This window comes from Chinchilla lanigera, unplaced genomic scaffold, assembly GCF_000276665.1.
Source record: "Chinchilla lanigera isolate Chin_1 unplaced genomic scaffold, ChiLan1.0 scaffold00032, whole genome shotgun sequence".
Classification (NCBI taxonomy): domain Eukaryota; kingdom Metazoa; phylum Chordata; class Mammalia; order Rodentia; family Chinchillidae; genus Chinchilla; species Chinchilla lanigera.
Window position 1 is genome coordinate 11,124,387 of NW_004955433.1, and position 12,984 is coordinate 11,137,370.

At 37.2% G+C, this 12,984-nt stretch overlaps 1 protein-coding gene and 1 pseudogene across 10 annotated transcripts in view; both read left to right on the forward strand.

Annotated features, from left to right (window-relative positions):
- Positions 1-12,984, forward strand: part of Chd9 (chromodomain helicase DNA binding protein 9) — a 260,391-nt gene that overhangs the window by 223,616 nt on the left and 23,791 nt on the right. For all 10 annotated transcript variants that reach the window (XM_005388286.2, XM_013516197.1, XM_013516196.1 and 7 more), the window contains 4 exons: positions 1,281-1,323; positions 2,461-2,680; positions 5,498-5,700; positions 12,070-12,975. In XM_005388286.2, the coding sequence (XP_005388343.1) occupies positions 1,281-1,323; positions 2,461-2,680; positions 5,498-5,700; positions 12,070-12,975 (1,372 nt within the window). The remainder of the gene's footprint in view (positions 1-1,280; positions 1,324-2,460; positions 2,681-5,497; positions 5,701-12,069; positions 12,976-12,984) is intronic.
- Positions 6,453-7,578, forward strand: LOC102023731 (annotated as a pseudogene).

Below are 12,984 nucleotides of genomic sequence, written 5' to 3' on the forward strand. Positions count from 1 at the left end.
TCCTGGGGCTTGGGTGCGGGGTCCTGATGCAAGCGCTGCCCTCAGGGAGTAGCTGGGAAATACCTGGCTCTCTCCGCGCGTTTCAGCTGGGAACCGTGGCGGTGTGGGCGAGCACAGACTCGAGCCCAGGTGTCTAGCTGCTCCTGGAACACTGGCTCTCACTGCGCAGGGCGCATGGGGCTGAGGGTTTGTTCGCCCCGCCCGCAGCCAGAGAAGTTCCTGGGGCTTGGGCGGCGGGGTCCTGATGCACGCGCTGCCCTCAGGGAGTAGCTGGGAAATACCTGGCTCTCTCCGCGTGTTTCAGCTGGGAACCGTGGCGGTGTGGGCGAGAACAGACTGGAGCCCAGGTGTCTAGCCGCTCCTGGAACACTGGCTCTCACTTGTATAACCAATTTTAAAAAAGAAAAAATTCTTCTAAACAAACAGCTTAGATATAACTCATGTGAGTTATATGATGGAATGATGCAAAAAACAAGTGTGAGGAAATTATTGAAACTCCAGCATGATGGATCAGTCTGAGCCAATTAAGGAAGAGAAACTACATAGTAATTTGAACAGAGATAAAAGGGGAAGTACAGTAATGACAGATTGACTACTAAAAAGTAAACAGAACTCTGCTTAATATAGGAATAGCAGGTATAAGGAGGATCTGTCACTCTTAGGACTCAGATATAACACCCAAGGAACCCCATCCCCACATGGGCTGAGATTCTAGCCTTGTTGGGACAACAGGCTTTGTCCTGTAAAAGGCTCACCTTCTAAAGAATTATGATAATTCTAACTTCAGGCTTTTCTAAAAACAATAGAAAGTACTAGTCATTGAAATAAATCAGCAAGGTTTTGAATAATAAATTTAAGATAATATTAGACTAACAATGTCTATTGACATAATTTGCAATACAAAGAGTTTAAGACTGAAAAAGAAAAGATTTACAAGTTGCCAAATATGAGAATGTATAAATTATCTGAGAGTTGATACTCTGAATGCACAGAAAAAAAGTTCAGCAATAAAATCTACAACCACTCCCCAAACTATCAAGAAGAAAAGGCTAGCTTAAAAGTAATGGTAGAAAATTAAGTAAATAATGACTGTTCTACAGTGTAAGTAGACAATAGAAAGGTGTGAGAGTTGAGTACATGGAGTTATGCTTTATTGTTGCTAAATTACTCCTTAAAAATTCTGTTATAAGCAACATTCTCTATTACAAAGAAATTTAATTCTCTTCTCATATTTATTTTGACCCAGTTACCCTGTGACAAATTTTTTTTTTTTTTTTCAGGATGATGTTTCCTCTCCAGGAGATCTTGTTATAGCAGATGGAGGTAAATTGCATTTACTTCTTTACTTTAGTATTATTCCAGCTCCTATTTTCAGAAGACTATGAGATTGATTACCCTTTTATAATGTTTATGTTTGTACTTTTTCTGAATACATTTGTAATCTTCATGGTCTATACTGACTGATTGAGGATTTGTATCTTTTTTTTTTTTGGTTTTTCTCCGGTACTGGGAACCGAACTCACGACCTTGCGCTTGCCAGGCAGGCGCTTTGCCGCTGAGCTAAATCCCCAGCCCCGAGGATTTGTATCTTTATGTAGCGGCTCAGTAAACCTTTGTAGAACAGAGACTTTGGCTTGATTATTAAATTTGTGAGATATCATCCTTAAAGTATTAATGTTTTCTTAGTAGTTCCATATGTACACTAGGAACCATTTTTTATTACCTAGTTTCTGAGTAAGGTTTACTGCTGCTTCCTTCTGATACCACAGTAGAAACTCACTGTTGCTGGAGTACACTTACACCTATCTGGCACAAGCAGGCACTTCACTCTCCCATAGTTCAATGTGAAAAGAAAGAGTTGCTTAATATGAGTAAGTGCAGTTTGATTATGTTACAGATAGTTGTAATATTATAATTTGAAAACAGAGTTAGATCCTGCACTTTAGGTAAATAAAAATTTTTAAAGCCACAGTATTGACATAGTGAATTTTGAAAATTTTTGTGTCTCCCCAGTGACTTTAAAAATGTTTTAATTCTGTATCAATTCAGATGAATTTCACGTGGTCTTAGCCAGAAGGCTGAGAAGCAATAGTTGAGATGAATTTAATACAGAAAAGTAAATGGATTTCAACTTAAGTTTTTAATAATGTTTTTAGGCTGAACCATATAATATATCATATTGGCCAACCAATATGATATATTAGACCTGGAAATCCAAGAGTTTTCTTTATGCAAGTGAAGTTCCCTTTAAATAAATAACATTGTAGCTTTTTATTTCACTGTATCCTCCTGACTTTGAGCTGCTTAAAAGAAAACTTTTCATGATAAAAGTTTGGTCTTTTCCCCTTATATCATCAGATTGAAGAAAAATAATTAAGTAGAGAAGCTTTTCTACTCTTTTGAGCTTTATATATTATGTTGTTTTTGTATTATTGTTGACATGAGTTTCTTTAACTATAGATGGTCAGCTGATGGAGGGTGATAAAATTTATTGGCCTACTCAGTCAGCTTTAACCACACGATTAAGGAGACTCATTACTGCCTATCAGCGTACTAATAAAAACAGACAAATCCAGCAGATACAACCAACTTTCTCTGTGCCTGCCAGTGTAATGCAGCCTCTTTATGAAGAAGCCACTCTTAATCCTAAAATGGCAGCCAAGATAGAAAGACAACAGAGGTAAGACAATACCTGAGCAAGGTCTGCTTCTACTTCTGATATGAAGAAACACTGTTACTAGAGTATACGCAGCCCTAAATTTTTAATAAAGCACCAAGTTTTTATATGGTATCTAAATATGTTGTTCATTCTAAAGGCTACCAAGAATTATTATTTTACTAATCAGTCAAAATAGTGTGCTTTGTGCTTATATATACGTATACTCACCTATAGAATTAAGTGAAATTATGGCAAAACAATTAAAGACCACTGGATATATAGTTACTGGGCATGATTTTGTTATGTTTAGGAACACTGCAGTATTTACAAAATGAAGGTATAGAAAAGATGTGAGGGCTACAAGTTCCCAGTGAAGCAAATTTAAATTGTATGTAATAAATTCTAGTCTATCTTATACAAAGACATTTTTCAAATATGAGAATGTGTGGGAGGCAAGTCCACCTCTACTTTGTAAGAAGATGAGCCTTTGGAATTACTGATGTTAAAACAGAAACTGCAAGAGGTGTTAAGAAGCAAACTTGTTTTACCCAAAAACTTTAGCTTAAAAAGAATGTGTTACATGAAAAAAAAAATAGAAATGTTTAGCAACTGTATGTCCTCCTTGGTAAACCTGGATCCTTAGATGTTCTCTGGATGCTAAACCCTTATGCCTTCTTTGTTTATACTACTGGGGATTGAACACAGGCCCTTGTGATATTATATTAGGTAGATGATCTACCCCTGAGCTACAGCCCCAGCCCTCATGTTCTTTTCTTTCATTCATGGGAATGCATTCTTTGTAGCTAAAATTTAATTAGTAAACCAGGTTATAATTATCCTAGCCGTAATTTTCAAATACTACTGCCTCTGTAAAGATACTGGTTTCAGTTACCTATTATTACGCAACAAGTCACCTAAAAACACAGCTGACTTGAGACAACATCAAAAATTTTTTTTCTTTCAGTTCTGTGAGTTTTACCAAGTAGTCCTGCTTGTGCTCACTCATCACTCACATGGCTGGCAGTTGGTGCTAGCTGAAGGTGGAATTCAGATTTTAAGAGGGAGTATTCCATTTAACAAAGGCAGATTCTCCAGATTTCTCTTGGCTAAAAAATGTTAAAGACCAGCTAAAGGAAAGGGAAATAGATTTCATTTTCCAGTGGAAAGAATGGCAAAAAATTTTTGGCCATCTTTTATCTACTATCTATATTTTCTCTCAGATCTGCTGTATCTAAATTAATCTTCCTAAAAATAATAGTTTTAGCATGACATTCAATTGATTGCTCCTTAATTAGAATATATATAAAATGTTATATTCTGAAACCTAAATTCAGCATTTTCTTCATGTAGGTTTTAGTCCTCATTTATAATTTTATCTGCTACAGTTCCCTCAGGAAGAATGTCCTACTTAGTCTTGACTAAGTACTCTAGTTTCTGTTCTTATCACCTGAAATACCCTTCTTACTACCCTTTAGTCCATACCTCTCCTGTCCTTCAGAACTCAGCACATGGCTCATCTCCTTTATTTTCCAAACATAACTCACAGTATTTTCTCCTTTCTCTGTACTCGTGTAACACTTAATCTAATAAATTATTCATTTGTCAAAATAAAATGCTATAATTACATTGATACTTTTCTTGGTCTAAGTTATGAGTCCTGTGAGGGTAGGGTAGGCACTTGGTCATATTTTTTGTGTCCTGTGTGTCTTTCAGTGTGTCCTTTTCATTTCCTTTTTTTATCCCCTGGTTTAAGGTTCTTCTGATTTCACTGGCTTCCTATTTTAACATCATTAATCTTCTTTTCTCTTGGTTTTTCTGAGACAGGGTTTCGCTATACAGTTCAGGCTGGCCTCAAACTCACAGCAATCCTCCTGCCTCAGTCTCCTGAGTGCTGGATTACAAAGTGTGCACCACCACGCCCAGCATTAATCTTCTTAATGTATAAGTATGACAAGATCTAGGTTCTATCCCAAGTACCAAGAAAAAAAAAGCTCATTAACATTTTTGAGAAGTCTTTCCTATATGCTTTTTTTTAAAAATTAAAACAATAATGAGTTAAAGAAAAGATTCTACAATAAAGATGCTGAAGTTTGGAAAATCTGTAGTTTATGATGATAATTCTACTCTCTTAAAATATTGGTAGCTTTTATCTGAATAGAGATTTTTTTTAGTGAAACATTTTGAGAATTTCATTATTTGATCCCAGCTGTATCTTGCTTTGTCCCCAATATGAGCCATATCCTTGTGAATCTAGAAAATGCATCATTTCCCAAAATACAGAGAACTTCTACTTTGCTTGATCTGTGTCTTCTTCCTTGTACCTTCTTCCAGTTTTCATCTAGTTCCACCTTACTCCACAAAGTGCCACTTACTGTGTGATGTCTTTCTTGATTAAGTCTGAACTGATCCTGCTACCTTTCATGCTTTCCTAAAATTCTTTGTTTCTATAGCTTATGCAACTCTAAATACTAATATATACATACACACATATATAAAATATATATAAATGTGTTTTAAAATAACTTGTTTAGTATTTTCAGGGCGATCATGTATTTGCTATATCCTATATGTATTTTCTCACACAGTAATGTACTAGAAAAACTATTTTTGTCTAAAGGAAGAGTGCAAACTAAAAGAAATGTGATTGGATAGACAAATCAGTGAGCACTTTAAAATGTGTCTACAAAGGAATAACCCTTGATTTAACTCTTTAAAGTATTAGATACTAAAAATGTTTTAAATTTGTATTATGTCATTATTTCAGTATTAGTGTAAGAGTGTATAAGAGGGTAGAATTAATTTATTGTGGGTTTTTTTCTTTACTGTAATCCAAAATAGATGGACAAGAAGAGAAGAAGCTGACTTTTATAGAGTCGTATCTACATTTGGAGTTGTTTTTGACCCTGACAGAGGCCAATTTGATTGGACAAAATTTAGAGCTATGGCTAGGCTACATAAAAAAACTGACGATAGTTTGGAGAAATATTTATATGCATTTATGTCCATGTGTCGGAGAGTTTGTCGTCTTCCTTCCAAAGAAGGTATGTGTATTTTTTCCTTGATTTGATAAGCAAAAGTTTGCTAATATTTAGAAGTTCCAACCATTGTACATAACTATACTTAAACCTAACTTATTTTTTAATCTTACCACTAAAATGAAATCTATAAGAGAAAAGTGAAATATACCAAGTTTTAAAAGAATAGTTCATTTTTGATGTGAGATTTATGATTAGTAGGAGGTAGAATAAAATAGTTTTTGGTAAGTAGAACTGCCTAACTTTCCTCATTGCTAGGGCAGTGTACCTGACACCTGCAACTTGAAGGAGGAGATGTTTATTTTGGCTCCTGTTTTCAGTATGTGGTTGACCAACTCGAAGGAAGGAAGGCATAATAGAGAAAAGCTGCCCACAGCATGGTGCCCAGGAAGCAGAGAGGAAAGGGAGGGGCTGGGAGGCCCTCACCCCAAAAAACTCATGTACATCCCTTTATGCAAAATGGATTTAATTCATCTCTGAGAGTTGCCAGAATCCTAACAGTTCAGCATTGCTGAAAAGTTCAAGTCTGATGTCTTACTTTTAGACCTTTGAGCCTTTGAAGGATGAGGACTTCCTGATTCCTGAGATATATATTGTCCAGATTCTAAATACTTGGCTTCTTTTTTTTTTTTTTTTTTTTTTCTCGGTACCGGGAATCGAACTCATGACCTCACGCTTGCCAGGCAGGTGCTATGCCACTGAGCTAAATCCCCAGCTCTTGCTTTTTTTTTTTTTTTTTTCTGACTTGGCTTCTTTTTAATGTTACTCTTTCAACAACCAAGTTCTCCTGAGTCAAAAATTTATGGGATCCAGTTTTTTTGTTGTTGTTGTTTCTTTTGTTTTTGCTTTTCTGAGACAGGGTCTTGCTGTGTAGTCCCAACTGACCTTGAATTCCCTGTGTAGCCCAGTGTGGCCTCAAGCTCTTGGTGATCCTCCTGCTTCATCTCCCAAGTGCTGAGATTACAGGCACATGCCACCTACCCCAGCTACAGGAGTTTTACAGTCACTTCCTTTCTGACCAACAAATACTCATAAGTTAGAGGAGGAGAGACCATCATCTTGGTTTTGTGTTCTGTGCACAAAATGCATGGTAAAGCCACAGAAACCATCCCTGCTACAGAGTAGTAGTTCCCACCACCGTAGGCTGAGATAGGATCTGGAACAGAATCTGCCAGTGATGAATCAGTACCAGAGCTCCAGGAGCAAGATTCCACACAAGCAACAACATAAGCCCATCTAGTGGCAATGAAGCAAAACACTGAAAGAAGGCAGGGTAGACTGGGATCCATTGGGATCTTTGGCAGGTTACAGGATTACTAGAGTCATTATGTGGAAATCTAGGAATGTCCTCTTCATCATCATAAAACCAGGTATCTACAAGAGCCCAGTTTCAGATACCTATATAGTTTTGGGGGGAAGCCAAGATTGAAGATTTGTCTCAGTAAGCACAGCAGCTGCTAAAAAATTCAATTTCAAGGTGACTCTGTCTCAAACATTCAAGAAAACACACAGACTTCAACTGTGCAAACGGAGAGTGAAGAGGAAGATGTTGATAAAATGGGCATAGAAGTTAAAAGACAATTCGTTATGTCACAAACAAATGAGTGAAGCAAAGGCAGTCTGAGCCCTGAAGAACAGCAGTGATACTGAAATGCTATTATGGAATTAACAATGCCACCATCTGAAAGGAGGACTTTTTTTGGTGTTTCAAAAGGGTAACTGCAGTTTGTTTTGAAATTTGTATGTTTATATCACTAAAAACATTAGGGCTTATGGGGGGGGGGGGTATTTTTGCCCTAAGGTTTCAGTGCATGGTCTCAGAGGAAGGAGGTCATTGTGGAAAGGACTGGGCAGTGGAAAGCTTCTCACAGCATGGTGGCCTGAAAGTAGAGAGGGAAGGGAGGAGCCAGGGAGGCAGATACACTCTTCCAGGTCACCCCACCTCCTACCAGCATGTCAGCTGTATTGCCTTCATGATTCAGCCACATTCTAAATGCTCTGCGTCTGAGCACATGAGGCCACTGGGGGACATTCTTGATCCCAATCATACAAGAACTAACCTACATTTTGAGTCCACTTTATAGGAGCTATCCTAAAAGGATTATTTACCTCTGTTACTTTTCCCTCATTGCTGGGACAAAATACCCAACACCCAAAATTTAAAAAAGGAAAGGTTTATTTAGCTCACAGTTTGTGGCAGTTTCAGTCCATACTCAGATGGCTCCAAGGCAGAGTGGCATATGGCAGAGGGCAACAGTTCATGGCTGCAGAAAACAGCAAAAGCAGCAAGATCAAAGGGGAGGGAGCAAACCCCTTTTCATCCTTTATATTGTATATGGGCTATCTGCCCATGCCCACACTGTCTCAGTGCCCTCCTCTTCCACAAGCTGGAGATGTTTACAAAGTAAGAACCCTGTCCCCCTACTGAATCACTTATTTGAACTTCGAAACTTCTCAAGTTGACACAATAAACATCCTAGAGCAACCCTAGGATGTAGAACTGCTGAGTTACTTAGTTAAGCTTCTAGACTCCTCAAGTTCACACAGTGTGTCACCATAACACTGAGTAATTTTGCAAGAAGTGAGGCCTCTAAAGAACATCTGTTCCTAAGGTCTCTAGTAAGGTCTGTCTTCAAAAAAGACAACTAATCATAAAAACTGTTTGATACAATGTTATGGTTGATACATTGTGTCAACCTGGGGAGTGTAGAGGTTTGGCTAAGTGACTCAGCAAGGAGCCAGGGTGCTTACTTTGTATATATTCTGCAACTGTGGAAAAGGAGGGCATGGAGATTCTGTGAATGCTACATGCCCCCTGGGTGGGGGTAGCCTGTTTACAGTATAAGGCAGGAAAAGAGACTGCTTGCCGCCATTCCTTCCTTTTGCTCTTGTTTTTGCTGTGTTCTGCCACCATGCATGTTTGCCCTCTGCCATGTGCCATTCTGCCTCAGAGCCAGCCAAGTATGGACTGAAACCTGCACAAACTAAGCGAAATAAACCTTTCCTTCCTTAATTTTGGGCGTCAGGTATTTTAACCCAGCAATGAGAGAAAAGTAATCAAGACGTACAAGATGAATTTCTTTGTTTTCAGATCCCAGAGAAATAACTCATCTTGTCAGCAGTTCGCAGTATGGGTGTGTTCTAAGCAATTGTCTACGTTTGTTGTTTTTTTTTTTTTTTAATTTTTTAACTGTCTTGCAATTCTGGAGATTGAACCAGAGTGTCACTTATACTAGGTACATACTCTATCACTGAGCTATATCCCCAGCCCTCCATTCTTTATTTAATATGATTTATAGCCAGGTGTGGCACATACTTATAATCCCAGCACTCTGGGAGGTTGAGGCAGAAGAATCACACATTTGAGCCCAGCCTGGGCATTTTAGCAAGATGATTTAAAAAAAAAAAAAAAAAGTGCCCTGGGGTTGTAGCTCAGTTTGAAGGCGCTGAATTCAATCACCAGTACCACCCCCCAAAAAAAACCAAAATAAAACTAATTGCTAAAGCCAGTGGCCTTCTATTCCTATTTCATGTAAAAGTATAAATGGTTTATATAAAGGCCTTTAGTTTTACTTGGGTTTCTATTTTTGTTTGTTTGTTTTTTGTTTTTGTTTTTCTTCTGGTACCAGAAATCAAACTCACGACCTTGCGCTTGCCAGGCAGGCACTTTGCTGCTGAGCTAAATCCCCATTCCCTTGGGTTTCTATTTTTAATTTTATTTACTAACAGATTTTTTTGTCAGTCCGCTGATTAGAGTAGCTAATAACTGGATTTCCCAAACGCCATGTATTCAGGACTGCTTGCAGGTCTATTGGAAAACTATAAAGGGCTTAACAATACAGATAAAACAGAATATTATTTCTTTTATTATTCATGGTTATCCAGACTCCCTGATTTATTTTCTTAATTCCTATCAACAGTCTAATGATATGAATATGTGACTTTTGAGTCTAGTTTTAAAAGAGAAGGGAAAAGACTAATTTGTAATCATTAAAAAGGAAAAACTTCCTTTTTAAAGAGATGAGTGAGGTTTTACTTAGATCAGAGTTTCCCAAACTTCCTCAGTTCGTGATGCCCTCAGTGCCTTTATAACTTTTTCATAGCAACTAAATCTAAAAGAAATTCTTAATAGTTCTGTTTAGTGAACAGTTAACTCCAAACAATTCAATAAGTGTTTATGTCCTAATCTAGTAGTTGTTTAAAAACATAATAAATATTAAATGAAAAAAAGAATACTTTATTGAATAACCACAGCTTCATACTAACAAGAAATGTGCACCTGTATTGTACTGTACAGATTTTTAAGCCTAGATGTTAGTCTGTAATAGTCTGGATACTTCCACTCTGTTCCTTATGTTTTCTGTTCCATATTGATTTTGCACAGTTCTCGATTTTTTTTAAATTCCTTTTTATTTTGAATTAAAATGACTTAGGAGAAGTTGTGGAAAACATACAGGTAGAGTTTCCATCTATCTGCATCTCCCAATGTTAAAATCTTAACATGAATGCAATTGTCAGACCCGGAAATAAATTTAGTATAGTGCCACTAACTAAATACAGTCATTCCTTTGTGTCTGTAAGTGATTAATTCTAGAACCTCTGAGGATGCTCAGTTCCTTTAAAAATGGATAGTATTTACATATCTCCTATGCACATCCTCCCATAGATTGTAACTCATATCCAGATTACTTATAATATCTAATACCATGTAAGTGTTATGTAAATAATTACTGTTCTGTATTGTTTAGGAAATAATGACAAGGAAAAAAATTCATACATGCTCAGTACAAACACAGTTTTTCCTGCAAATATTTTCAGTCATGTTGGTTGAATCCATGAATATAGAACCCCCGAATACAGAAAGCAGACTGTACCTATTTAAATATTACCATTTTTACACTCATACACACTTACTCTAGGATCCCACATTGGTGTTGCATTCTTTCTCCAGAACCTCCTGCAGTCTATAAGAGGTTTTCAGTTGTTTCTTATTTTAAATATCCTTGATACTTTTGAAAAGTGTCGATCAGTTAATTTGCTCTTATCCTTCAGGTTGGGATTTCTTAAGTTTTCACGTGATTTGGTTGAGGCTACTATGCTTTTTTATGAAAAGTACCACAGAAAAGATATTGTCTCTTCCCAGAATGTAGTATCATAATGGGTTTTATGGTGTATTTTATTAATGATACTGATTTTAATCACTTGGTCAAGTGATTATCTGTCCCCTGCATTTTTCCATTATCTGTCCCCCTGTAATGAAATAATGTCTTTGAGAAGTGTCACAAATCCTATTCAAACTTTTACCATTGATTTTAATGGTACTGAGGTACTAAGTCTGCTCTGTGTCAGTTTTTCTATGGAATTCTGCTTCAAGAAGTTCACTGTTTCTTCTTCATCAATTATTGCTTCATATTAATATGGATTTATGGATATTTATTTTATTCTCTAGGTTATAACCCAATATTGTGATGTCTCAGTTTAAGAACCTAATTTGTTCTATGATTTTGGGGAAGATATTTATATTTATGTGGGGAGGATGGCCATGGTCTTGTTTGTTACCCAATGCAGAGTTTGCAAATGGAAGGAAATTTTGCTGAATACTTTTGTTTGTGAACTGAATTGTTTGCAAACAGAAGTGTTCATGAACCAAGATATTTCTGTACTACTTTTTTCCTCAGAGTGGTCCAGTTTGGGCTACTAGTAGCTCTACATGTTGGTTCCTGCATTATTTTCGGAAGCACTTAGTTTTTTAAAGCCAGTAGCATCAATTTAAAAAGATGAGACCTCATTAGAGGGAATGTAACATATTCTAATGTTACAGCTACCTCAGGCTGATAGTTTGTGTGGTACTTGGTAGATGTACTTGTGTTGCCCTCAGAATATAAGAAATTCATTGTTGCTTCTGTGACAGTGCAGTGCCCTAAGTTATTTTGTCCAGTTTGATATATGCCAATAACATTTATTTACAGGTATCACTCGATAGTTCTTATTGGTATTTATAGATGAATTTACACATTTTCTCGTTAAGACAGATGTTAGGGCTAGAGATGTAGCTTACTGGTAGAGTATTTGCCTAGCATGTGTGAATCCCTGGGTTCAATTCTCAGTACTTCCCCCACTCCAAAAAGGCAGGTGTTAGTAAAGGCATAGCGCATAGTGAATTTTATAATGTGAATTTCTAGTTATATTAATATAACTAAAATTATCTTACATTTACCTCTTTTTCAAAAGATGAGTGTTTTCCCAGGGATTTAGCTTAGCAGTACAGCACTTGTCCCAACTATCCTGAGTAGAAGTATGCTCCAGAGGTTTCATTATTTGTTCAAAATCTCTAATAATTTTTGAAGTTAATATTTTTGTCTTCTTTTATTGTAGAATTGGTGGATCCAAATATTTTTATTCAACCAATCACTGAAGAACGTGCTTCTAGGACTTTGTATCGCATTGAACTTTTAAGGAAAGTACGGGAGCAGGCCCTTCGCCATCCACAGTTGTTTGAACGTTTGAAGCTTTGCCATCCAAATCCAGATTTACCAGTTTGGTGGGAATGTGGTCCACATGATAGGGATTTGCTCATTGGCGCTGCTAAACATGGGGTGAGCCGAACAGACTATCACATTCTTCGTGACCCTGAACTCTCATTTATGGCAGCTCAAAGGAACTATAGTCAAAATAAATTGGCTCATTCACGGACCTCTACCCCACTTTTACAGCAATATCAAGTAGCACTTTCTACATCTCCTCTTACCTCTTTACCTAGGCTCCTAGATGCTAAAGGTATTATTATTGAGGATATGAAAGTTAAAAGTGAAAATCTTAAAGAAGAGCCTCCGTCTTCTGAAGAAGAATCTATGTCTTCTGTGGAAACCAGGACACTAATAAAGTCTGAGCCTGTAAGTCCAAAGAATGGTGTTTTATCACAGGCTACTGGAGACCAGAAATCTGGTGGAAAAGTTGAAACAGACAGACGCATGGTTGCAGCCAGAACAAAACCCCTAACTCCAAACCCAGCTTCTAAGAAACAGAGAGCTCACAAAAGAGGATCAGAATCTAGCTCTGATTCTGACTCTGATTCTGAAAGATCATCCTGTTCTTCCAGATCATCATCTTCCTCGTCTTCCTCCTCCTCTTGTTCCCACTCTCGATCAGGCTCTAGTTCTTCTTCATCTTCATCTTGTTCTTCAGCATCATCTTCATCTTCCTCCTCGTCCTCCTCATCATCATCCTCTTCATCTTCATCAGAAGAAAGTGACAGTGAAGAAGAGGAAGTCCAAAAGCGAGGTATATGCA